This window comes from Schistosoma haematobium, chromosome 2, assembly GCF_000699445.3.
Source record: "Schistosoma haematobium chromosome 2, whole genome shotgun sequence".
NCBI lineage: Eukaryota > Metazoa > Platyhelminthes > Trematoda > Strigeidida > Schistosomatidae > Schistosoma > Schistosoma haematobium.
Window position 1 is genome coordinate 8,290,859 of NC_067197.1, and position 25,477 is coordinate 8,316,335.

Genomic DNA, 25,477 nt, shown 5'->3' on the forward strand with positions numbered 1-25,477 from the left:
GGCAATCCCTTTATAATTTTTTAACATTTATCTGAATTCATCTAATTCAATAAATATTTAAAATCATTATCAAAAAATAATCTTTTCTTTTAATTATTTCTCTTATAATTTTATCAAGTATTAGTGCAATATGTGAATGTACATTAAATTGGCATGGAGAATTTTGTCAAACTCCTATTGAATCTAAACTTATATCAACTATTTTAGCTCCTGATATAAAAACAATTCATATTGCTAAACCATTACAAATTAATCAATCAATTAGAAATCAAACTAGATATATTCATTTAAATAATAAAATTAATAAATTATCCATGATAACAACAACAACAACACCACCACCAGCAGCAGCAACAACAACAACAACATTTCAATCTAATTCTATAAATAAAATAAAACAAATGGAGATGAGAAAGTATAATGGAACAGTTCAAGTTGTTCAATTAAAATTTGATAATTTACATAATACTCAAAATGAACACCTTAATATTGATCAATCTAATAATGATACTTTGTTTACTTTAACAACAAGAAATACTCAAATAAATTTAGATCAATCCAAAGTATCGACAATTGGTAACAATTCAGAAACAATGAAACAATCTGATGGTAACATGAATCATCTATCTGGTAAGAAATTTTTTTTATATTGAATTTAATTATTTGATATTCAGTAAATGGAATACATCCATTAAGACATTAAATAAGAACGATAGGTTCAACGAAGAGTTCTCTTTTCGGTGAATTCATTTTCAAAGCTGTACAATCGCAAATATATGCACCTATCTTTTTTCAGGGTGATAACAATTACAATAATTTTTCTTAAGCAATGATGGGTAGTGGCTAGCAAAGGAATCGAGGACGCGTGTTTCGTCCCATTTGGGACTCGTCAGTTGGCTGTACCTGCATCTCAACTTTAATATTCACTCTGGGACCTGAAACCAGTACCATTCGCTTCAAACGCCATCATGTTATCCACTCAGCTACTGAGTCCTGATGGCCACTTGCTTGTGCAATGTGGTGAATTTAAATTCACTTGGTATTGTTTGGCTTGTATCTTCCCATTGAGGTTTAAGACTGCAGTTGATCAGTCTGTTATTGGCAATAATGTTGATAATAAACTTCTGTTAGACATGGTGACAGTGAGGAAGAATAAACAAAGGTATTAAAAAAAACATTTTTTAAACAGGGAAACTAATAATCGTTTGATTGTTAAGGGTTTAAATATTCATCATAAAGATAGATAAGGAAATTATCATTGGGAAAGGATAGCTCAGCATGATAAGATAAAATGTTGAAATTGAAATGAAATGTAATCAGGAGGATCGTAAAAAAAGAAACAAACCAGTTGGGTATAGAAAGTTTAGGAAGAAGACAGAAAGGGAAGCAAATGACTGTAAAGGGAGAAGGGTATGAAAAAAAAATTATAAGACATTAAGTCCATGGTAGAAGAAGAGGTTGTACCAATCTCTTTTATGGATACACAATTCTAGTTTTCTCAGATGTATGGCTATTGCTTTGTGTTGTAACGGGTGGATTGCAGGTTAGATGCGCAGCATTTTATTGATCGATTCAGTGACACGTAAACACGTACGGACGACCTGGAGTCCCGATTGGCCCTACTTCGCTGCCTAACCCAGCCAGTTGAGTCCAGAACACAAGTCACAGCCTCTGAGATATGAATCATTATATTTCAAACACACTCTGTTTATATACTAATCAAGCAGACTACATTGTACCATAAAATAGAAAATAACATTGTACAATATTGACCAGTAGGAAAATGACACGTGAAATAAACATTGAGCAATGAGGAAATGACACCATCTCAAGTCCAAGGATAGCGTTAGACTTAACAGAATAAGTTTTGGGATATTTTTCTGAATATCCCAACACTTTGGCAATGCAAAGAAGATGCAGTAAAATAGTTTTGGAAGACTTCTACCCTCCTTTTAGATGACTTTGAACGTAGGGTCTGTCTTGATTAACTGGCCTGTGTTCACAATGTTTTCGATTATTGAACTTCATATTGAGCAGTTTCCTCCTCTTCTTAGCCACGTCGGATAATGTTCTTGAATTCTTTTGGATAAAGTACGCATCAAACGACCTATATAACTGGCTCTACATGAGCAGGTACCTTTGTTTATTTTACCTTACTGTCACCATATCTAACAGAAGTTTATTATCAGTATTATTGCATTTATTGTCATCCTGAGAAATAAGTTTATATATTTGCGATTGTACAGCTTTGATAATGAATTCGCCGAAAAGAGAACTCTTATTATTTTGAGAAGTTAAACATTAATTTTGGATTAATAGTGGTTTAAATCATAATTTCGAAAAATGTGATATATTCCGACGACAATAATGAATGGTAACTGTCGGTATCCATTACAGAGTATCGTAGTAAAATCTGGGAACCATACAATGAATACTTAATTTGCAAAATGTCAATCAATTGTCTTAAACTTGACTGTTCCTTTTGCAAATATCAGTCAATCGTCCTAGACTTTAATGTTTTTGCATTTCCATAATAATTTTTTTCTGTTCTCATTCTCTTTTCTTCGGGCTTCTTAACCTTCTGCTGCCATACATTCTATTCCAGACCAGAGTTATATACTACTTATGTAGATATAAGTAGTACACACGACAATACGATTTACAGTTGTTGAGCTATGCTCAGTCTATCAATTACTATCTCCCACATTCATAGCCACTTTTGATTAAATCTTGTACAAATGTAATTTTCTATTTTGCGTACGATGTAGTATGTTTGATTTGTATATGTACCCAGTATGTTTGAAATACATGGTTCATATCACGGAGGCTGAGATTGGTGTTCTGGAATCAACATTCTGGGCTAGTCAGGAAGAATGCTCGATAAGAATTCTTTACTGCTCGTACGGGTTTATGTGTCTTTGGTCCGGTCGATAAATCACTGTTCTCTAATTGGCGGTAGTGTTACGTTATAAATTAATAGGAAACAAGGCCACAAGTTATAACACATTGAAACAATCTATTATTCCACTAATTCTCACACTTGAGAAGATGGATTTAAATAATATAGCCTATGTGATATTATATTATTTTTTGTATTGGGTAATTTAGCGTTGAGGTTTATATATATTGTCTTTCTATGTATTGCTTTCGTACAATGACTTCAATGTTTACTTTAAATAGTAATGAACATCAAAGAAATATTTTTTTGTTTTGAAAATTTAAATCATTTCATTTGGATTGCCTCGTGATTAGTTGGTTGACGCCAGTGAAATGTTTTCGATTTTATATATACTTTCATTCCAGGTAACCGTTATAGTAGACTGACTCTTAAGCAGGTCTTAGATTAATGATATTCTCATTGTTTGACGTGCTGAACATGTATAAATCTTTCTACTGATTTCATATTGACCTAAGTACCAATTCTATAGAAATTCCCTTTATCTCTGATTATGATATTTTACCAATAGAATTATATCTATACTTGTTCAAGTGCGGTGATAAAAATGATGAATTTTTGATCCTTGTTTCCAAATTCAGTATTTTCCTAATAGAGATTGGAATTCTGGTTAGTAGCCTGACAATTACACTACAACTTATGACTGCCACGGATGGATGTCACACTATGACTAAAACTCCCTTCCAAATGGATAAATATTCTGAGGTGTTAGGTATCTGGTAGTAGTCATCATAAAAACCTTCTCGACCTAGGCTTCTTACTTGTCGGATTTCTCAATCAAGAGTTACCTATAATCCTGGGAAAACCGATGCTCCATGTGAGATTCAAATACACATTATTAAGCATTATCACTAAGCTATTTGATTGGCGACTGGTCTCTTATTGGAATGATAAGATATTTACAATTGATTGACTATCAAGCAGCTATCAAAAAATTTCTGTCGGTCCGACACTGAAAGACTAAGCAAATATGAAATTGGTGGCTACTCAGTGATGAAACCCCTTACTTTGTTAACAGAATATGTAAGCTGGTAATATAAGACTTACAATAATATATTATATCTTATTAGACAATAAATATACCATAAATAATAAGTTTCTCTTTTAATATTACTAAATTTTAATGGAATGCAGATGTATAATAGAATTCTACTATGAGCTTGGAATCGACTTGTATTGGTTTATTTTAGTTAAAATTCATATAAATTATCGGAAAAGATTTTTGTGGAAATTATAGTGTGGTGCGTGCTACTTATATTGATATAAGTAGTATATGACGCGAGTCAGGAATGTAATATCTGGAAGCAGAAGATGGGGAAGATCAAGAAAGGAAGAGCGGGAATAGAAAGGAATTAGCATGGAAATGTAAGAACAACGAAGTTCGAGACAATTATTGAACATTTTGCGAATTAAGTATTATAATATGGTTTTTTCTATTTTACCAAGTAACTCTGTAACTTTGTTCTGAATATAATTCGATTGTCCCCACTGGTGTTCTGTTCATCACAATAGTGATTTAATAGTTGAATTCATGAGTCAATTAATGCTAGATCATCATGAAAAACCTGGAAACATTGGACGATCGTTTCGTCCTAGTATGAGTCTGTTGTGAGATAGTAACTCATTGAAGACAATGATGAACTGTAGCTCAATTTCGTGGATTAATTAAACTTATAAATTAACACTGTTGGATGCTGACTCAATGATCTATAGGTTAAGTGTTCGCGTGCAAGGCCGAAATTCCTGAATTCGAGAAGTCCCCTACTAGAATGAAACAATCATCCAGTAATTCCAGGTTTTTCAAGATGGTCTAGTTTTTAATTGATTCATGAATTCAAATATTAAACTTCATAAACGTTTATAAAATGAGAAGAATGACAGTTAAAATCATAGAAAATTTTAATGTTTTAACCATAGACTAAACAAATAGTTTTGACAACTAACTTATCAACAACAAAGAAAAAACCATGAAAAACTCGGGGGGGGGAGATAAAAAAATTTTTTCTACTATTTTAAACGAACTAACCTACAAACATTGATTGTTCACAAATGAACCAATTCGAAAATGTTATTGCTTTATTCAATGATATTTGAATTGATTTTGATAGTATTATCAAAATGTCCAAATGACAGGAAATGATGGGTTCTTGTTCTTGCTTTTTCTTTTCTTCTTCTTTAAATACCTCATAGCAATAAATATCTTATCTATGTGTGTATGTTATTGTGTATATTATTCTTGTTTCTATTAGTTTCTTTAATACATATTTACTATGGAGATAATTGAAAGTACTAACACACTCACCATCTACGGTTACATTCGATATAAAATTAAATATTGGGTATTTTTATTTAAATAGTAAAACTTTATCTCGGAAATTAATTTTAGGAGAGGAGGAAAAGGTAATTCTTGATGAGGGACAATGCATAGAGATAAAGAAATTAGACTGAAAGTGTAGTTTTGACAACAACAAAAAAAAAGAAAACTAGCACTGTTTACAGAACATTGAATGATAGTTTAATTTTTGACTAGCGTTATTAATTGTATCATTTTTCATAACTCTCCATCTTTCCATATGTAATTTATAAAAGTAGTCAGTAGAATGAAATATATCTATATTTGTTGTGTCATAACGCAATACAGAATACCTTATTGATATTCTTTGCTGAATTTTGGGATTTGTGCGCTATATCAAGGCAGTCAGTCAGTCAGGAACAACGTAGGACTTCGTACGTACGTACATCAGTTTGAGTTGCTACACCACATTAGCACAGAGATGCAGTTGTCGATTCAAATCTCGTAGTGATAGAGGCGGTAAGAGTATAAGCAGTAATCGGAAACATCAGGGTTTGAAGATGTTATTTAAGGAGTATAATCCATTGAAACAAATTTGGAAAGAGAAAAAAAGAGACAAGTAGGATTCAGGGGATTAGAATTTGGGAGAACACAAAGAGTGTATGCACATGCGTCATTGCAAACGATTTTGAGCCATGTCATTCAAGGTCTCTAACCATCGATCGCTATCATCTCGCGGTCCCCAACCAGGTAGTCTACACCCACCAACATGACTCAGACCACTTGTCAGTAACTTCATACACTTGTGCCATGTTTTGGTCTGGCCGCCCCTAGCTTTCTTCCAACCTACTCCTATACCATTGAACATCGCGCGTCGAGGCAGTCGGTGGTTGGGCATACGTAACACGTGTCCCAGCCATCTCAACTGATGAAGTTTCATCACTTCATCAATTGATTTGCCATCCTTACTTAGTACCCGTTTCCTAACAACTGCATTACTTACTCGGTGGTCCCAGGATATACGAGCAGTGTTTCGAAGACACCTATGATCAAATACTAGTAACCTACGAATATCCTCTACTCTTACCGGCCATGTTTCACTGTCATAAACTAGGACGGAACAAACTGATGCGCAGTAAACACGTCCTTTGGTTGATAGACGGATATCTCGCCTACGCTATAAATGACGCAAGTTGGCAAAAGCTAGTCGAGCTTTCTGTATCCGTGCTGAGATTTCGTCACACACCAGACCACAAGGGCTGATAAGACTTTTAAGATAAGTGAAGCGGTCGACACGCTCAACTACTTCACTTCCTATCATTAGTTCGGATGTCGATGCAACCCAATCCTGAAGCAACATTTTGCATTTCGAGAATGGGGAGAATCGCATCCCGAACATGATTGGATTGTTGCTTAGAGTGGTCTATATTAAGGCAATTCATATTAACAATGATGAGATAATTCAAATTCTTTCTAATAGCTATTATAAATATTATACTCGTTTCACAACTTAATGATTACATGAACTCAATAGCTCATTGGATAACGTGTTGAGCATTTGAATTGCAAAACATCACGTTCTAGTCCTTCTGTAAACATTGATCTAGTGACAAGTCAGCTGACAAGTCCTAAATGGGACGAATTGATCAACCTGTATTCCACTGATAATCACAATCATTCTATTCTATGAAAAGAGGATTTTATTAATTCCCAAATATTTAACTAATTTGCGCTCAACTTTGAAAGTATAGAATTTATGTTCAAAGTATTTGACCTAATTACTTTTATGTAGTTCAAAGTTATGTTTAATTAACTCACTTTGGAGACGTTAAAGTTAAATGTTACGGATATATGCTAACCTTCAGGAAATTCAAGTCAAAACAAAGATCATTTATTGATTATTCTAAATAATCAAATTGAGACATATCAGTTGATCTTACTAAAACGTTAAGATGGAAATATTTTCTACTGTTTATATACTTTACTCGTGATTTACGTCTAACTTGAACAGTTGGAAAAGAGCACTCATGAAGCTAACTTTTTGTTTTTTGTTTAGTTTACATCAATAAGATTTCACAGTTAATCTTTATCAAGTTTCAAAGGACAAACCCCTTAGTGTAGGGGACCCTTAAAAATTGTTAAACTGTGATGTTTAACTCACGGACTGACCTTAGTTAGACAACCTTTTAAAAACAGGAAGCGTTGGACAGCTGTTTCTTTCTTATACTGTATTCATCAGTAGTGAGCATCCGTGATCAGCCTAGTGACTGATTCCGTGGGGTATTGTTTAAAGTTCTGGTGAGAATTTGTGACTAATGGAGTTCAACCATGTTGAGTTTACCTGTCAAGATAGTAGGAGAATATTCTAAATTGACCAAAATTAGAAACTCAAACTACTGAATACTAACTGAGTAGACTGAATGTCAGGGACTTACCACGAGAACTGAATTTCCAGGGTTCACGTTCATATGTAATGATAGATGTGCATTGTCAAGGGGTCCTGTGTTAAAATGAAACGGATTTCCAATGCTCCTTGGTTTTCACTATTATTCTAACCAAGGTCGGTCAGTGATGTAGACTGTAGGACTAATGTATCTATAGGAAATCTTTTTGACGATAATTACTAATGGCAAGTATTTATAGGCAATCAGTGGTCTAGAGGTTAAGCACGATATCGAAGGTCCTGGATTCGAGTGCCACGTATGGGACTGTGGGTGCGCACCGCTCAGATGTCACATACTAGGATGAAATGGCCGTTCACTGCCTCCAGGTTTTCAGTGGTTGTCTAGTTTAGATTGATTCGTGAATTGATCTGTCAAAATACTACTATTTTATTTTAAAGATTGGTAACCTTGAAGTACATCTATTGTACTGTAGTTTATTTACCCCCCAACACACCCGTACTGGTATAGATTGAAATTTTCAGTGTGCTCAAAAACTTCTCTACTTATAACTAAACTAAGCGTTTAAGTAGACCAGTCTTCAGATAATATTTTTAATTCTTAAGAAATAGAAAGAGATCCTATACTTTAATCCTTTACTACCTAATCCTATCAAGAATTGTTGTTTCTAAGATTACTGACCAATGTTTTATTTTTCTAATTAAAACTTTCATATTTCAAACACAAATTATTAGACATTATCTGTATGTTCGCCAAAAGAATCGTTTTGCATTCACAACGAGTGACCTATTTAAATTTCACTTATCAATCAATCAATTATTATTATTATTATTATTATTATTATTATTTATAAGCACAAACATTGGTACAAGGAGGCCATAAATAGATATGCCCCATAAAAATCATTCAATTTATGTGAGGGCTAGGATACTACCTGGGTGGCCGAACCGAAACACGTGATTTCCTTAGGGAACTACACCACGAGCCTTTTACCTAAAGGTTTAACAACGTTGAGAGATGTAGTCCCATGGTAGCCGGTGACCAACAATAGGTTCCAGCGCCATTTGTTTCCTTAGAATCCTGGAGCCCATGTGCACCATTAATTTGGAATCAGGGTTTTCCTACTCCCCTAGGTAGATCCTCCATATCCATCAACTCAGTTAAAGCGCCGAACATTCGCATTTCGTCCTCTTGATCTGGTAAACTACATCCCCACGGGGAGAAGTCGGTGAGTAGGACTTCCCTGGCAGTGGTTGCGTGCACATGGTGATGTGAGAGCATTTAGAGAAGGAGAGCTGACTCTCCCCACTCTCAGCCGTACCAGGGCATAATTTTATTTTATTCATCATGGACAGATTATTATTGAATTTAACGAATAATAAAGTGTTTAGTAGTTGAATTCATGAGTCGATTGAAGCTAGACCACCATGGAAGACCTGGGAGCACTGGACGGCCGTTTCATCTTAACAGTGAGCACTCACGATCTCGCCCCGCGATATTTGAATCCAGGACCTATCGGTGTGGATGTTGGATGGTGGCGTATTTTCGTAGATTGATTAAAGTTAGACATCCACACCATTGGATGCTGACTGGTCAGTGGTCTAGAGGTTAAGTGTTTGCACAGAAGACCCGAGGTCATGGGTTCGAATCTCGCATGGTGGGATCGTAGATGCTCATTGTTAGGATGAAACGACCGTCCAGTGTTCCCAGGTCTTCCATGGTAGTCTAGCTTCAATCGACTCATGAATTCAACTATTAAATTCCAACAATCTCCACAAAACCCCTCTCTGATGATCAAATATTTATAAATGAAGGATAAAAGTGGGACAGTAATGATGTTTTTTATTACAATAAATAAAACATGTGATCCAACATCTTTTTCAATTCGTTTTTTTCTATGTATACAGTATCTAGATTGTATCCAACAGAATAAACAGGACAAAAATAATAAAAGCGAGTTAACTTTAGAATTATAAAATAGAGGGGGGGGGTACGGGAGGAGTGAAAGTTTACAACTGTTAATCTATTGAACAATATTTAACAGGTTATAAACATGTTAACTCTATGCTGATTATGTCCATTTACACATATACATAAATATTTTTTAAAAAAAACTAATTTTAAACAATTTCACTATGGTATATGTTTACTTAATTATTGAACATTAACGAGTGTAGTTACTTTTTTCCAAATAGGAAGTTACAGTTGACTTAGAAACAAAACTATAAATTTCACTTGGTATTGTTTTACTTGAATCTTCCTATTGATGTTTAAGATTGCAATTGATCGGTCTCTTACTAGTATATGTGCATCCTGTGTGTATTGCATCGATATTGCCTTAATTTACAAGTATTATAAACAAAGATGGATAGTGTCTAGCAGTGGAATCCAGGGTGCACGTTCTGTCCTTTTTTGGGACTCGTCAGCTGGATGTACCTGAATCTCGAGTCCCAGAGTGAACATCAACTCTGAGATGCAGGTATATCCAGATGACGAAAACTATAAAAATTTTCATTGAATTACTTCATTAATGTAGAAAGTTAGCTTGCATTGTAGCCCAAAATCGTCCATACATTTTATTTTAATCGATAACCGTTTAAATGATCTTTCTATTGGTTAATCACTAGAATCGATGTCTTATACGGTTAAATAGCTTATTTTCAACGAAAGAAAAAGTGGAAACGGAAATTCAGTTAACATATATCTTTTCCCACTTCCACAGAATTTCCCTTCCCTTTTACTAACATATCAGCCACCGTATCGCTGGTTTTACTACTGAGTCGAATCTTACTGATGAGGAAATTGATATAAGCAGAAGCTGATCTTGTTTCACTGGGTAACTATTGGGAATCAAGTAGCACTCTCGATACTTTTTGTCATAGTTTCAGACTTCAAGTTAATTCCACCAAAAAGTTAAATTCAAGGTTGATATTCGAAACTTATCTTATCAGCTATGCATGATAAGATTTGTGATTCACAGAAATTCACATTTCCAAAATCCAAATTATATATAAATTGCTGAACTGATTGAGACAGGGTCATATGGGAGCCAAGCTAGGGAAGGTGAATACATAATACATTGATAGTAGCCCGCGTACACGTTCATGTTTGATCTATCATATGGCCTTGTCACAGAGTATGATTCAACCATACTTACCAACCAGAGGAAACATTTGAAATAAAGATTTCTTTTGCAACAAACATTGAGATACTTATGTAAAATCAAGAATTGAATTCTTCATCAACATTGTTTTTGAAAGACTAACGAAGTTGAATTTAATATTTTGTTAAAAACTGGATCATTTGAAGGAATAATCAAAACTAAATAGTATCAAACAATTTCTAGATAGATGTCCAGAATCCTGTACTGTTACATTTTATTTGCGATTTACATTATTAGTATGGGGTTGTGGGGATTGTTAAGTTTTTTATTGGGATCATGAATCGATGAGTGTTAGACCACCAAGGAAAGCCTGAGAGTATCGGGTCTCCTCAGCTGTGTGCATCCATGGTCTCGCACGCAGGACTTAACCCAAGACCTCGGGTCTCGCGCGCAAACACCTAACCTCTAGACCACTGAGCCAGCATCCAACGGTGTCTAACTTCGTCCAATCCACAAAGCTGAGAGACCATCTCCCATTGTCTGAGACTGCACTGCTGAGGAGTCCCATACTCGGATGAAACGACCTGTCAGTGCCTCCGCGTTTCTAAATGGTGGTCTAAAGTCCAGCCATCTAAATTGTTGAGATAATCGATATTCGTTATTTTCATTCTTGGTTTACTACTTATAACGTGATAAATAACTGAATATTAAATATACAAAATGGTAGGTTTCGTCACTTAAAGTATATGGACATAGACTGAGCTAGTTAGTCAAAGGTTTCTGTAGCTATATCAATACGGATTTATAGTTAAAGTCCCTGAATGAATTATCAATCCGACCACTTCAGGCATTGGTCATCAGTTATCATTCATACTAATTTCGCATTATGACAGCCTGACTGTAGCTACTATCTCGACATAGGAGTCCAACGTTATTATTCCGACGACGCACTTGAGCTATACTGCCTGAAGTACATGTTACTTTTCAGTCCGTCATGTCAAGTATGTTAACTGAAGTGCTTTAAGTCTCAATGTAAAGACATAAGGTCCAAGGGTGAAGTTGTACCTCTGACTGTAACGGGATGTGACATCAGTAAGATGCTACGTCAGACGATCAGTATCTTCAGCAACCCTTTCTTCTCCCAATAAATGCACACCTCACCTTGATTCACAGAGTTCTGTCTCCTACGGTCAAAAAGGCTTTGGATGATCGGCCTAAAACAGTTATCTCTTAGGATCTGTGGTCACTTTATCTAGTCTACAAGGCCATTAATACAATTCTTAGGGGTATCCTTCTACGCTAAGAGTATCCAGGAAGTATCAGCTATTCAAACACCTCTATCAACACTCGAAATCTTCACCAATAACAGAAGTTGTTACAAATTATAGTCAAAATGAGTCAAACAGACGGTTCCAAATATTTTTTTCTGGTTAGCGTTTGTTTAGCAAGTTAGTTTTCTACGGGATGTGGTCGTTAACCCCATGCCCAACCCTTCTCTTTACCCGGGATTAGAACCAGCAGTAGACACAGAGGGGCTCCAGCCGGAGCCTGGGAAGATAGTCAATACCACAAGGAATTGCTATGATGGACTAAACTGCAAAATCGTGCATGGAGGACAGATGACAAACTCGTTCGAAGTAAAGACCAGTGTCAAGCAAGGTTGCTTACTCTCACCCTTTCTCTTGGTGACCGACTGGATCATGAAGACGTCAACATCTGAGGGGAAGAATGGGACACAGTGGACAGCTAGAATTATGCTGGACGGTCTAGACATCGCGGATGATCTAGCTCTCCTATCGCACACGCAATAACAAATGCAGAAGACGACCAGTGTAGCAGCAGCAGTAGGTCTTAACATACACAAAGGGAAAAGCAGGATTCTCCGATACAACACAGCATACACCAATCCAATCACAATTGACGGAGAAGATTTGGAAGATGTAAATACCTTTACGTATTTGGGCAGCATCATTGATGAACAGGGTGGATCTGATGCAGATGTGAAGGCGTGGATCGGCAAAGCAAGATCAGTACATCTACAATCGGAGAACATCTGATGCTCTAAGCAACTGTCAACCAACACCAAGGTCAGAATTTTCTATACAAATGTTAAGACAGTTGTACTATATGGAGCAGAAACCTGGATGAACTACGAAAGGGATCATCCAGAAGATACAAGTGTTTATTAACAGTTGTCTACGCAAAATACTTCGGATTTTTTGACCAGAGACTATCAGCGACAACCTGTTGTGTGAGAGAACAAACCAGATTCTAGTGGAGGAAGGAATCAGGTAGAAGCACTGAAAGTGGATAGGACACACATCAAGGAAAGTACCCAACTATGTCACAAGACAAGCTTTCACTTGGAATCCTCAAATCCAAAGGAGAACAGGAAGACCAAAGAACACATTATGCCCAGAGATGGAGACGAATATGAGGGGAATGAACAGCAATTGTGTAGGACTAGGAAGGAAGTCCCTGGATAGATTGAGTTGGAGAATGCTAGTCGGTGGCCTATACTCCATTATGAGCAAAAGGCGTAAGTACTTATGTAAGTCAGATTATGTATGTTTTAACTCAAATAAACATTTATGAATAATGATAACTTTTTGTCAGAAATTTAGAACAACATATATAAGCGAACAATATTGTTTTCGGTTAGATCTTCATCAAGTTTTACTCTAATCTACAGTAATATTTATATGGATATACCAAATTATTAAACCAATCAAGGTAGTTTATAAGTCAATGATAATATTGGAAAAGATTACATAATAAGTGAAAAGTACAAATCGGTAGTGTGATAACAGGTGGATTAGTTTTGATAAGCAATAATAAAGGTTCAAATCAATGTTACATAATCTGAAATAGGTCAATGATTAGAAAAATATAGAAACTGAGATAACAATTATAAAATTATGAGATGACGTAATAAGAAATGTTCAGATAATTGGACCATGAAATGTATAGTTGAGAGAAAATAAAGTGGTAGGAGGGTGTGATGAAAAATAATAAACGAAGAGGAATACAATTGATCAGTCTGTTATTGGCACACTGTGCATACGCCTCGATTTTGCCTTAATTCACAAGCTTTGTAAGCAATGATGGATAATGGCTAGCAGTGGAATCCAGGATGCGCGTTTCGTCTTCTAAAAAACAATAGGAAGATACAAGCCAAACAATACCAAGTGAAACGAAGAGAAACTTCGAAAAAAATAATAAGTAAATTCATTTATTAAGGCCCAAGGGAGAGATAAAGGTGTTACAAACTTCTTCTGAACACAAAGACTTGGCTTGTTGGTTCGAATTCCTATAGCTTCTGCTATGTGTATTATTATTAGGAATATATATATATATATGCACATATGCCAATAAGAGACTGTTCAATTTCAGTCCAAAAACATCAATGGGAAGATTCAAATAAAACAATATCAAGTGAATATATATATATAATATTGATTGGACATCCCTATGATCCAATTCTTTTAACCCTGTGAATTACATTAAAAAGAAGAAGAAGAAGAAGAATCGTATAGAATGATCTATTCATAGTTGATTAAATGATCTTGTATAGAACTAATATAAATAACTGTGGTTTTATATTCTCTTTCTGTTTTTTTTATAAATTATGATTTAGATTGTTTTCTATTCATTCTATTATATTTAATTGTAGGTCAATTTTCTAATCATGAAACACGTAATTATATCATTTTAGTAAGTTAAAAGAAAACTAATTTATATGAACTTTATTGAGAAAACTTTAATTGTTATGGATAATAAATTTTGTTGTATATTTATTCCTCATTTGTATTAGTTAAATTTAAATGTATGTCTAAAAGTTTACAATGGGTAGTAATGAGATCCAGGATTCGAGTTTCGTTCTATTTAGGACTTGTTACTTACTTACTTACTTACTTATGCCTGTTACTCCCAATGGAGCATATACCACAGACCATTATTCTCTAACCCACTCTGGCATGGGCGTTCCTTTCTAGTTCCATCCAATTCTTATTCATTCTTCTCATGTCTATCTCCATTTCTCGGCGTAATGTGTTCTTTGGTCTTCCTCTTCATCCCGAATGGCCTTGAGGATTCCATGTGAGGGCTTGTCTTGGGACATAGTTGGGTGCTTTCCTCAATGTGTGTCCTATACACTTCCAGTGCTTCTTCCTGATTTCTTCCTCCACTGGAATCTGGTTTGTTCTTTCCCACAGTTGGTTGTTGCTAATAGTGTCTGGCCAACGGATCTGAAGTATTTTGCGTAGACAATTGTTAATAAACACCTGTATCGCCTGGAGTCCCTCCGGGGGCTACCGCGGGTCCCAAGCCCGGATAAAGGAGGAGGGTTGGACATGGGGTTAGCGACCCCATCCCGTAGAAAAATAACTCGCTAAAAAAACGCTAACCAGAAAAATTTAGGACTTGTTAGTTAGATACATGTGAATGTCGGATTGAATATCCAACTATTGAAAGTAGGTGTATCCGGCTGATGAATAAAAATGTGGGAAGATTCGACTGTTAGCCACTACTCATCTCTGATTAAAATTTTTTTCGGCTTACTATCAATATCAGAGATGTTTTTTACTGAGGTGTTCTAAAAATTTAGATAAATAATATGTTCAGAGCTTTTTTGTTTTCGACGCTTCGGTCAAACTATCATTTATGGATGATCTTTGAACGATGTTAAAAACACCTTGAGGAGATTCACCAATCTACTAGGTTCAAAAGAGACTACAAATTAGCTCGCAAAATCAGGATTAGGACTTAAATATATATGTTATAAATAAAAATTGAATTTTAAGGGTTTTCATTACGAACTCACATCAACTATAATGCCGAGATGATATTTAACCGTTTAAATGGATGAATTTCACGTCGAACTCCAAGACTTTCTATTTTAAATCTTATTGGTTCGCCTATAAATTATAGTCCTGCCAATGCGGACTCTTTAACTCAATGTAAAATTTAATTGTTCTAATTACTTTATTAGTGAAATTTTTTCATTAAGTTAATTTATGACTTTATACTATTCTGTTTTTTCTTCAGGCGTTCATTATAATAGGTTTATTGATATGGCTTATTAGTGTTCTTATCATTGGTTTCGTGTGTTATCGCCGTCGACACAACCGTAAAGTATCTGTTCGTAAAAGGTCAGTAATATTTTTAGAGATTGATTTATTCAGTCAAGGAGATGGAACCATCTGCTTGCTACCATTTTATAAAGGTTTTATACAAACGCTTCATTTCTAAACTTCTGTGGTTAGTCCTAATACTTTACATAATTAACCATAATATATTTTGTGTGATACACTGACTTATATCTATTTTAATAGTTGAGATCATGAGTCAATGGAAGCTAGACCACTATAGAAAACCTAGAAGCAACTGAGAAGCAGTGACTAGTGGAGTTCAACCAGGTCTGTTGTGAAATATCAGCTCACTGAAGACAATAGTGTACGGTGGCTCAATTTCGTGGATTGGTTGAAGTTAGACATTAACACTGTTGGATGCCGGCTCAGTGGTCGGATGGTTAAGCGCTGATAGGTCCTGGGTTTGAACCTCGTGAGGCGGGATCGTGGGTGCGCACCGCTGAGGAGTCCCATACTGGGACGAAACGGCTGTCTAGTGTTTCCAGGTTTTCCATAGTTGTCTAGTTTCAATTGACTCATGAACTCAACTATTAAAATTACTATAATTTCCACAAAACCTCTTCTGATATTATATCTGTTTATCATGCTTTTGACTATCGCCAAGCTTTTATCTTCAGTCTGTTCTGCAGTTCAAATATTCTGACATCAAACGAGTTATGGAATATCACGGAAAACAACATTTCTAATAATCAGTATTCAGTTCGATGTCTTTAAACTCTTATTTTCCAATGTAAATGTCTTGATAACAGGCTAGATAACCTCATCACTTTAAAAGTATCAAATATTTTTAAGCATCCAGGATTATTAGCTGATCCCGGACTCAAGTGTAGTTGCAAAAAAACGCAAGATAAGAATAGGATCTGGAATTTTCTCCAACCAACAGAAACTTGACTGAGCAATCAGGTATCAACAGATAGATGACAAAAACAACAACACAGACATACTTTTTTTACGACACTTTAATAAACATTTTATTTACTAGTACTTGACAACTGGGCATAAATTCATGTTCTGTTTTAACTTTCATTTAAAGCCATTGAATAATATTTTACAAAACAGCCAGGAATAACCAATCTCTATTTCAGCCATTACAGATCAATACAATAATAGTTTGTCCATTTGATCTAATACACATCACTAATAGATAGCCAGGAAAATTTTAAAAAAAAAACCTACTAACCAAAATTAATTTACCATTATACTATCTTCCAATTATAACTATTTATCGTCAAAATCAAACAGAATATTAATCATACTAAGATATAATTTTCTTAGGACTTCATGATTACAAAGATAAACCCACTCAAATGGTGTATTTTAACCAGTGAGGAGTGTCTTTGAAGACATTATAAGTGCTGGTTCGTTGAGAAAATGTTCATTTATTTTGAAAACAGAAATCGATTGTTTCGCTAAAAAAAATTTCAACACCGTTCTCTTCAAGACTATTTATCATTATTATTTAGGCTACTTGTGAGTAGTATGTAAGATTTTCACAACTTCATGACAAAACCCATCAACTTTGTTTCAATTGAAGGAATAGAGCTGTTAGTTCTCATGATTGAAACAAGAAAAATAAAGTTATTGATAACTCTTGCTAATTGAACGCTATATTCGGTTCCTAATCTGTTCTCGTAACCCTCAAGCTAGAAATACACACAGACCTGAACACAAGGGAAAAGGCGCAAAATAAGCGAGAAGCACTGTACTCTAAAGTTTCGTTTCAGTACAGAAAATATAGGGTTTTTATGGTATTTTAGATGTCTTTGGGTTTCCCGAGAATTCTGGAATGCTACTGAACATAGTAGCAGTATAGTAATCAGCCAATCAGAAACTCTACATGTGACTTTTCACTTTTTTGATGTTTCTGGCTAAACGTCTAGTGAATGTTGATTGGATAAAATGCTTCTTAGTGTTTCCTGAGCCTTTCTTGGATTTTGCGAAAAGTTTTCTTGATCACTCCAACAGTTATTAACCACAAAAACCTTTCATCGGTGATGGAACGGATTGAATAATATCTTTTATGTCATTAAGGTTTTTCATTTGATAAAAAAGTCAAGTATCTTTTAATTACCGCTTGTGTCTTAGACAAAATGTCTGTTTAAGAAACGATGAATATATCACTCACCAGTTAATTCTGTATGGCTATATAACTGTGAAACATGGTCTATGGAAGTGGAAAACGTATGTGGACTGTAGGTTTATGATCTTAACTGTCTCCAAAGCATTCCTTGTATAATAATAGATCAACTATCTAATCCTTAGGTTAAATATAATGCAATACGCTAAGAGCGGTAGATTTGTAGTGAACAAATAAGTCATTTGGGGATAACCAATTTATTGTTTAATGAACAATCACACAGTGATTTAATAAAACGTGAAAATAATACATCGCATGCATCATTCGCATATCTTCTTTGAATTGTCTCTTACAAACTTCATTGTTTCTTCATTCATGTTGTTATCCTGATTGCTTTCAGTTTCCCTTTCTCTTCTCTTCATTCTCATTTTCTAAACCTTATGTTCGCAGACATTCCACCTCCAACCGGTGTTAAATACGACTTTTATCTGCAAAAATAAGTAGTATACACCACAGATTCATTTAGGTGGTTGGGATATATGTTACGGTTGCTTGACGTTTAATATTGGTTGACATATAAAGAAAAAGTCTGGAGGTGGATAGGTCAAGGTATGATAGTATTCTATGAAGTCAATGACTCTTGATGTGAGTCATGCTCCTATGTATAGACTACCTGGTAATACTTGTAATCAAGAGTTGTGTTGTTAATTGTGTACTGTATTTTACATATCAAGATTTCCATTATAGCTCATATTAATTTTTCTCCGTTACACCTTGTCTTTTTTATTTGCTTTTTGTTTAGTAACATAATGATAAACAACTTGGATTGATGTACAGTAGTCCCAGATCAGACCTTGACTTGACTAGCTGAATTAAAAATCTACCTCAAGACTATATTTCTGTTCTGTATTTATTGCGAATAACACTAAGTGTAGTTGACTTTTGCGATCTTATAATGTATCGACTTCAAAGATATATACTCATACTTTGAGGACTTTTGGAACTGTACAAAAGATTATAACAAAACGAAATCCGAATCTTTAGCTTAATGAGATGACAATGATACTAAGTTTACATAGAGTGTACTATGATAACACAAGCGGATCAAAATGATCACTGTTTTAGACTAATACAACAAGTCATGATTAAACAGTTTATCTAATACCTTTCAGAGACAGGTAAGATAAGGTTAGTAAACTGACCAACAGAAACAATGCAAAGGGTGTTTGATTTACATAGTGGATCACCCAAAATGACGTATACTTTTAGCTAATGAACTCCGGAAAACTAATGACTTTGTCACCAAATACCGAGAATTTATTCAAGTGGGGAGACAGAACATCTTAGTAAAATCTGAGAACCATATAGCAAATACTTCATCTGCAAAATGCTAATCGGTTGTCTCGAACTTGACTGTTCCTTTTGCAAATGTCAATCAATCGTCTCAGACTTCACTGTTCCTTCATTTCCATACCAAACATTCTCTGTTCTCGTTCTCATTTCTTCGATCTTCTTAACCTACTACTGCTAGGTATTCCACTTTCAATTGATTACACATACTACTTATATCTATGGACATCAGTAGTACACACCATAAATAGTTTGTTTTAGAGTATTATTCATCGCTAGAATTATTTCACTTTAACAGCTTATCTTTTCAAAAATTCAGATATAATATATTTTAAATGTTAATTTAGAAGAAGATAAATTTTTTTGTATCTACGTGTTGAAAACTTAGAAACCGATTGTTTAAAGTTTTAGCAAAATCACTGTTCAAAGAGAGAGATATACTCAACTTACTAACTTTTCAGTATGTGGATTCTTTATCATTATTTATTTCTACCCTGAACCTCATTGAATGCAGACTGCTTGTAATTATGTTGAATAGATTATTGTTTGGTGTATTATTCAAGTTCTCTGCATTTCGATGTGTATCGTATATATGATAAAACATGATTTCAATCTATGCAGAGTGTATCGACCAAGTATCTAGTCTAATGGTAATATAATCTCTTACCCTGTCGTATTATGGTATGGTAGTAAAATATTATGACAAACGAGAACATTTTTAACCTAATTCTTTCCCATTTATATATACATATCAGTCACCATTGTGTTTTAAGTTATTAATATAGAGCTGATAATCTCTATGTAGTTTATAATTTTGTCTTTAAACTTATGTATTCAGTACCCACTTTCAGGACTTTCTACTGATTAGCCCTAAAAACTAAACATTCCTAAACTTACTTAATACTGACATACAATTTGAAGTAAACTAACACAATAAGCTTCCAAGTTTTCCGATGGTGATCTAACATCAATCGGTTCATGTTCTCAATCAATAATAACATAATATTTAAATAAACAAATTACTTACTTACTCACTTACTTACGCCTGTAACTCCCAATGGAGCATAGGCCGCCGACCAGCATTCTCCAACCCAATCTATCCTACACCTTCCTTTCTAGTTCTATACAATTTTCGTTCATCCTTCCCATATCTGTCTCCTTTTCTCGGCATGATGTGTTCTTTGGTCTTCCGCCTTTCCTTTAGCCTTGAGAATTCCAAGTGAAAGCTTGTGTTAGCGGGACATACATTGGATTAAAGCATGCTCAATGCACGATTGCTTTGGCGCACGCTGGTTGGCTAATTCTTATCCAATCAGCGTTAGTCAATACTTAGTGAACACTCTAGAAATCTCATGTGGAAAACTATAAATATACTAACGTTTTCCTTATTGCACTTACTTGCTTCTTACTTCCATCTAACCTTGTTATTTGGAATATAATCTCTTTCCTGTTCAACCGTGTTCTGATTTGGGGACTTGTTGAGTGAATCGGTGTCCGAGAATACTAAGCAATAAGAATAGCTGGGTTGTAACCGTTGTTGGGTACTTCCCTCAATGTGTGTCCTATCCACTTTCAGCGTTTCTTCCTGATTTCTTTCTCCGCTGAGATGAAATGCTAGAAATGGATAAGACATACATTGAGGAAAGTATCCAACCGTGTTATAAGTCATGAATTAAATTCAAACAAATCACTCCTTTTTTGTTTATTTACAGTGCTTTATGGACAAATATTAATTATGAACCAAATTTATATCAAACAAATTTACCATCACCAACAGAACCCTTTATAAAGCAACAATATGATCATGAAACTTTACAAAATAATATAAAATTAATTACAAATAATAATCAGATCAATTATCCTTCATTAAAAAAAATATCACCAAAAAGTGTTTTAAGAAATTCATTGACTTTACCAAAACTTCCAATCAATGAACATCATCAACGTAGATCGGTACATTATACACGTACATCAAATGAATTATCTAAATTACATTTTAGTACTATATCACATATACCAATATCTAGTCCATCATATTCAATAGATACACAACAAACAAATTTATCACCAACTGATAGTTGTCAACCAATATGTGATACAACATATGAAGAATTAACATGTTGTATAAATGATCATTTACATTGGAAACATAATAATTTATTAATAGCGCCTAAATTAACAACTTTTCAATGACAAGTATTTCATTCATTCAATGCTTATATATATATATATATAACAATATTCAATTTATCATCATTCTTACCTTTATTCAAAATATATGTCAGATATAAGAAATAAGTAGAAAAAAAATATATATGTATGTATTTATATTGTATAGTGACTTTGTTTCGTTAATTGATCACTCTCAATAACCGTTATAATATAAATCGCAATGATGATTAAAATCAGAAGGTAGTGAGAAGCGGCAATTACAGTTTATTAGAAGATAGTGCAGATCACAAAGCTATAAGCATACCAAGTGAATTTGAAACGGAGAGGCGAATGTGTGTATTTGTGTGTAATTACATAGGCAAATGTTGATAGGTCCTGGGTTAGAATCTCGTGGGGTGCAGGATCGTGGATGCACACTGCTGAGGAGTCCCATACTAGGACGAAACAACCGTCCAATGCTTCCAGGTTTCCCATGGTGGTTTAGCTTCAAATGACTCATTATTTCAATCTGTGAAATTACTGATCTATTTGTTTTGGAGCATTATTTATAGCTTTCATAGTTCGATGAAATCAGATTGGACGGTTGAGTTATGCTGAAGATAAGTTACTATTGAGAAGAAAGCAACAGATTTATTCTATTTTTTCATAACCTTCAGTAATATAATGTTGTCTTCAGTAGTTTGATATTGCAAGTGTATTAGGCAATTATTCAACCTTTGAAGTAGAAACATGTTTGAATATTCAATTTGGAGTGTAATTCTTCCATATAGTTGTCTATTTCTTCTCGAAAATTCAAAACCATCCTAGTTTCATTCTCAATGTGAATGTGTTCTTCTAGGCGAAAGTTTATAACTTTTTCCTCAAGTTTATACTTCTAAAGTCATGAAAAATTTCAACTTCCATACTACCTATTTCAGTCAGGAATTTCGTGGATTAGACTAGTTGAACAAAGACAGGAACCCTCAATAAAATCTTATACTTAAAGTGTTTCATTCTAATTACAACTTGTAAGTAGGTCTTTACCTAGTCAACAATTTAGTAAGGTCAAACAATGTGTAAATTTTTGTCAAATCGATCCTATATCTCATTATTTTTCCACATTATACTTCATTAAGACCGTAGCTCATTACAATAGAGTTAATCTAATTGCACCCTATCAACCTTAATTTTGACCGTTGACGTGAAATCGGCCCGTATCAATAGCGCAGTTACCATGGGATAAACTTACCCACTTGTTATTCAAAAGTATCAAACTTCAACTACCCATTTGCTATGTTCATTAGTATATATATATATATATATATATATATATATATATATATATATATATATATATATATATATATATATATATATACTGGGGTCACTGAGTATATATCCCAGTCTCCCAAACATTGTAAAATATATGTAACTTTCTCCTAACGCTAAAACGACAGATGAAAATATCTGAACATGTATTTATATGGTTACAAAAATAAATAAAATTAAATGATCCATTAAGAGTAGATAATAAACCTCCATCATCCTCTACTGATAAACACATAGTTAGAACAGGTTATAAAATTTATCTTAACACCGCTTTTGTGGTGTTATACAAAAGTGTTAAAGGGCTTATACTAAGATTTATTGAAGCTTTGGCCATACGAAAATCGAAACCCCTTTTATGTATTCAAAAACAGTTTGTTCTCACCTTAAACCTACCGTGGTAATATGTTTATTATCCACCGTGTTGAGTTTTACATTATTTACCTTATTATTTTTGCTTCCTTTTACCTTCCATATGTCTAATTGACCTTTTATTTTTATGTATAAATGTTCATAAAAAGTATGTGTGATCCGGTTAATCGAAATGTATTCTGCTAATATATATGTCGTCGTCTTGTTTTCACACTAACCAAATTTATCAAAGGGACTAATTGCTTTACAATTAGTTTGCACTTACTAGTTGTAAATCTATTGAGTATCAAACTGCAAATAAACAACAAACAGAGAAATTTATACCAAGTTCCAAATGGAGTGGAAAGTGGTTATAAATTAATGAAAATAACTTGTTGATTTAGTTCTTTGTACGTAAAAGATGCCACACCTAAAACAAATTGCGTGTAGTTATTGTACTGTCTCTTTTTAAACTATACACCCATTTGTTTTTGTTTGTACAAAGCCATAACTATTAAATGATTTATTCCAATTCAATCAAGCATTTCGTGACCTTTTATCCAACTTTATTTTCATGAGTTATTTCTAACCCTTTAAATTATATTGTCCACTTTCTATAAAGATGTACGTGTATGTTTTGCCTGAATGTATCTATCTTCTTGTGATTAATACATTGTCTGTTTTTCTTCCATAAAGCGATTCATACCTAGGTTGGACAGACTGGTAAACACCTCTCCTATACGAATTTATTCCATTTTCGTTCATGATTTGTCTACTATGATGTACGCATGAAATATTTGCTGCAAATACAAAAAGAATTGATTGTTGCATATGCTGCACGAATAACATAGGAAATGACACCGTATCTAAACCATCTTATTATTTAAGTTCCTCATTTCAGATTTACCTGTTACTTCATGAATGTATATCATATAAAATGCTGTTCTGCTTTAATCGTATTATTCACATGGAATTTGAGCATACTTTCTTTAAAGTGGACGATAAGCTGGCATTTTTGTCGTTTTTTTTATAAAGAATGAATGTACCAACTGTATATCGACAGCAAAACATGAATTTACTATCAAAATATTTAAGTGAGCGGCTTCAAACCTAGCTAGACTAATATCATCTTATATTAAACTCATTGTAATTTCATTCTTCTCTCTGCAGACTTTATATATTAAAGGTAGGCTTTAGTAATATTACTGAGTAAAGACTACTAAAATAGAAATGTAGTGGACGCTACTCAAAAGATTATTCGTATGTAGTATATAGCGAAACGTGGCATAAAAGTTGCAACAATTGTCGGACGTGGTGAAGAGTTTCGGTAGACCGAAAGCACGGCGTTTGCAAAACACTTGGAAATCAGATGAGAATGCAGTTCAAATGGCAGAACACACCGAAAGATACAAATGGGTGATTGAAGGCTACATTTATATGCATTATATAAATACTTTGTAACTCGATACTAATATAGTCTTTTCCTACATATCGCCTTCACATATCTGGTGTCACTACCAGGATCAAGATGAAAGTGCTATGACTGGATCCATTTTGGAGACTGGGACATCGAGAACTATTTCAGGTAGTTCGGATCGATAGCGAGGCTTGTCGGTTTGAGGTAACCCTGAGCTAAGGCGACGGTATTGGGGACATTACTATGTGGCAGGGTGGTTACATTCGGTGGGATTGCTCTTGTGGACGAGAAGGAATATCGGGTTGACCTCGTTCCTCGAATGCTGATGGCCCAGCTAGAGGCGTCACAGAAGTTTAGAGCCGTACATCTCACACCGGGATCAACACCAAATAACTTGCTAGTAACCACTTATTCTCCGCTAACCCAGTCAAATGCATGTATTATTGACTACCTCTATGAGTGAAGCAATAGGGATTGACGATGCCATATCCAAGGACAATATAACTCGCAACCTCGTATTTTCACTTTTAATGCTCTTGAAAAATGAGAAATTATTCCCTGCAAGCCAATTGACTGATGACACACTTCCTGGTTTGAACCATGAACAGTTACTTCTGTCTGGTTATTTTTTTGGTTCAGATAGATTGTAGTATTTCATGGATCGTAGATTTTCACTGCTAGATGATAGATAAATCAAGATTGTTTCAAACTTTAAGCTGTACAAAATAACACAGGATAATTTTACCTTAAAGTCAGATCCAGTGAAGAGATGACTCGGAAAATCCTGTTTACAAATTATAAAACATCTTGTACATTATACTTCAACTAGCTAAATATCAATTCATCTGCCAGGCAGAGTCCAGAAAATATTCCACTCAGTAAAATCATAACGACTTTTTCC

At 34.3% G+C, this 25,477-nt stretch overlaps 1 protein-coding gene across 3 annotated transcripts in view; it reads left to right on the plus strand.

The window, feature by feature from the left end:
* Positions 1 to 24,388, plus strand: part of MS3_00006142 (uncharacterized protein) — a 58,083-nt gene extending 33,695 nt beyond the window's left edge. Inside the window, exons 6-10 of one of the 3 annotated variants that reach the window (XM_051214255.1) lie at positions 119 to 630; positions 14,428 to 14,468; positions 15,801 to 15,904; positions 21,044 to 21,648; positions 23,856 to 24,388. In XM_051214255.1, the coding sequence (XP_051067406.1) occupies positions 119 to 630; positions 14,428 to 14,468; positions 15,801 to 15,904; positions 21,044 to 21,524 (1,138 nt within the window). In that variant the 3' untranslated portion in view covers positions 21,525 to 21,648; positions 23,856 to 24,388. Of the gene's footprint in view, positions 1 to 118; positions 631 to 14,427; positions 14,469 to 15,800; positions 15,905 to 21,043; positions 21,660 to 23,855 lie in introns of those variants that run through there. The other 2 variants (XM_051214256.1, XM_051214257.1) reach the window with 2 other exon arrangements.
* Positions 24,389 to 25,477: the final 1,089 nt, after the last annotated feature.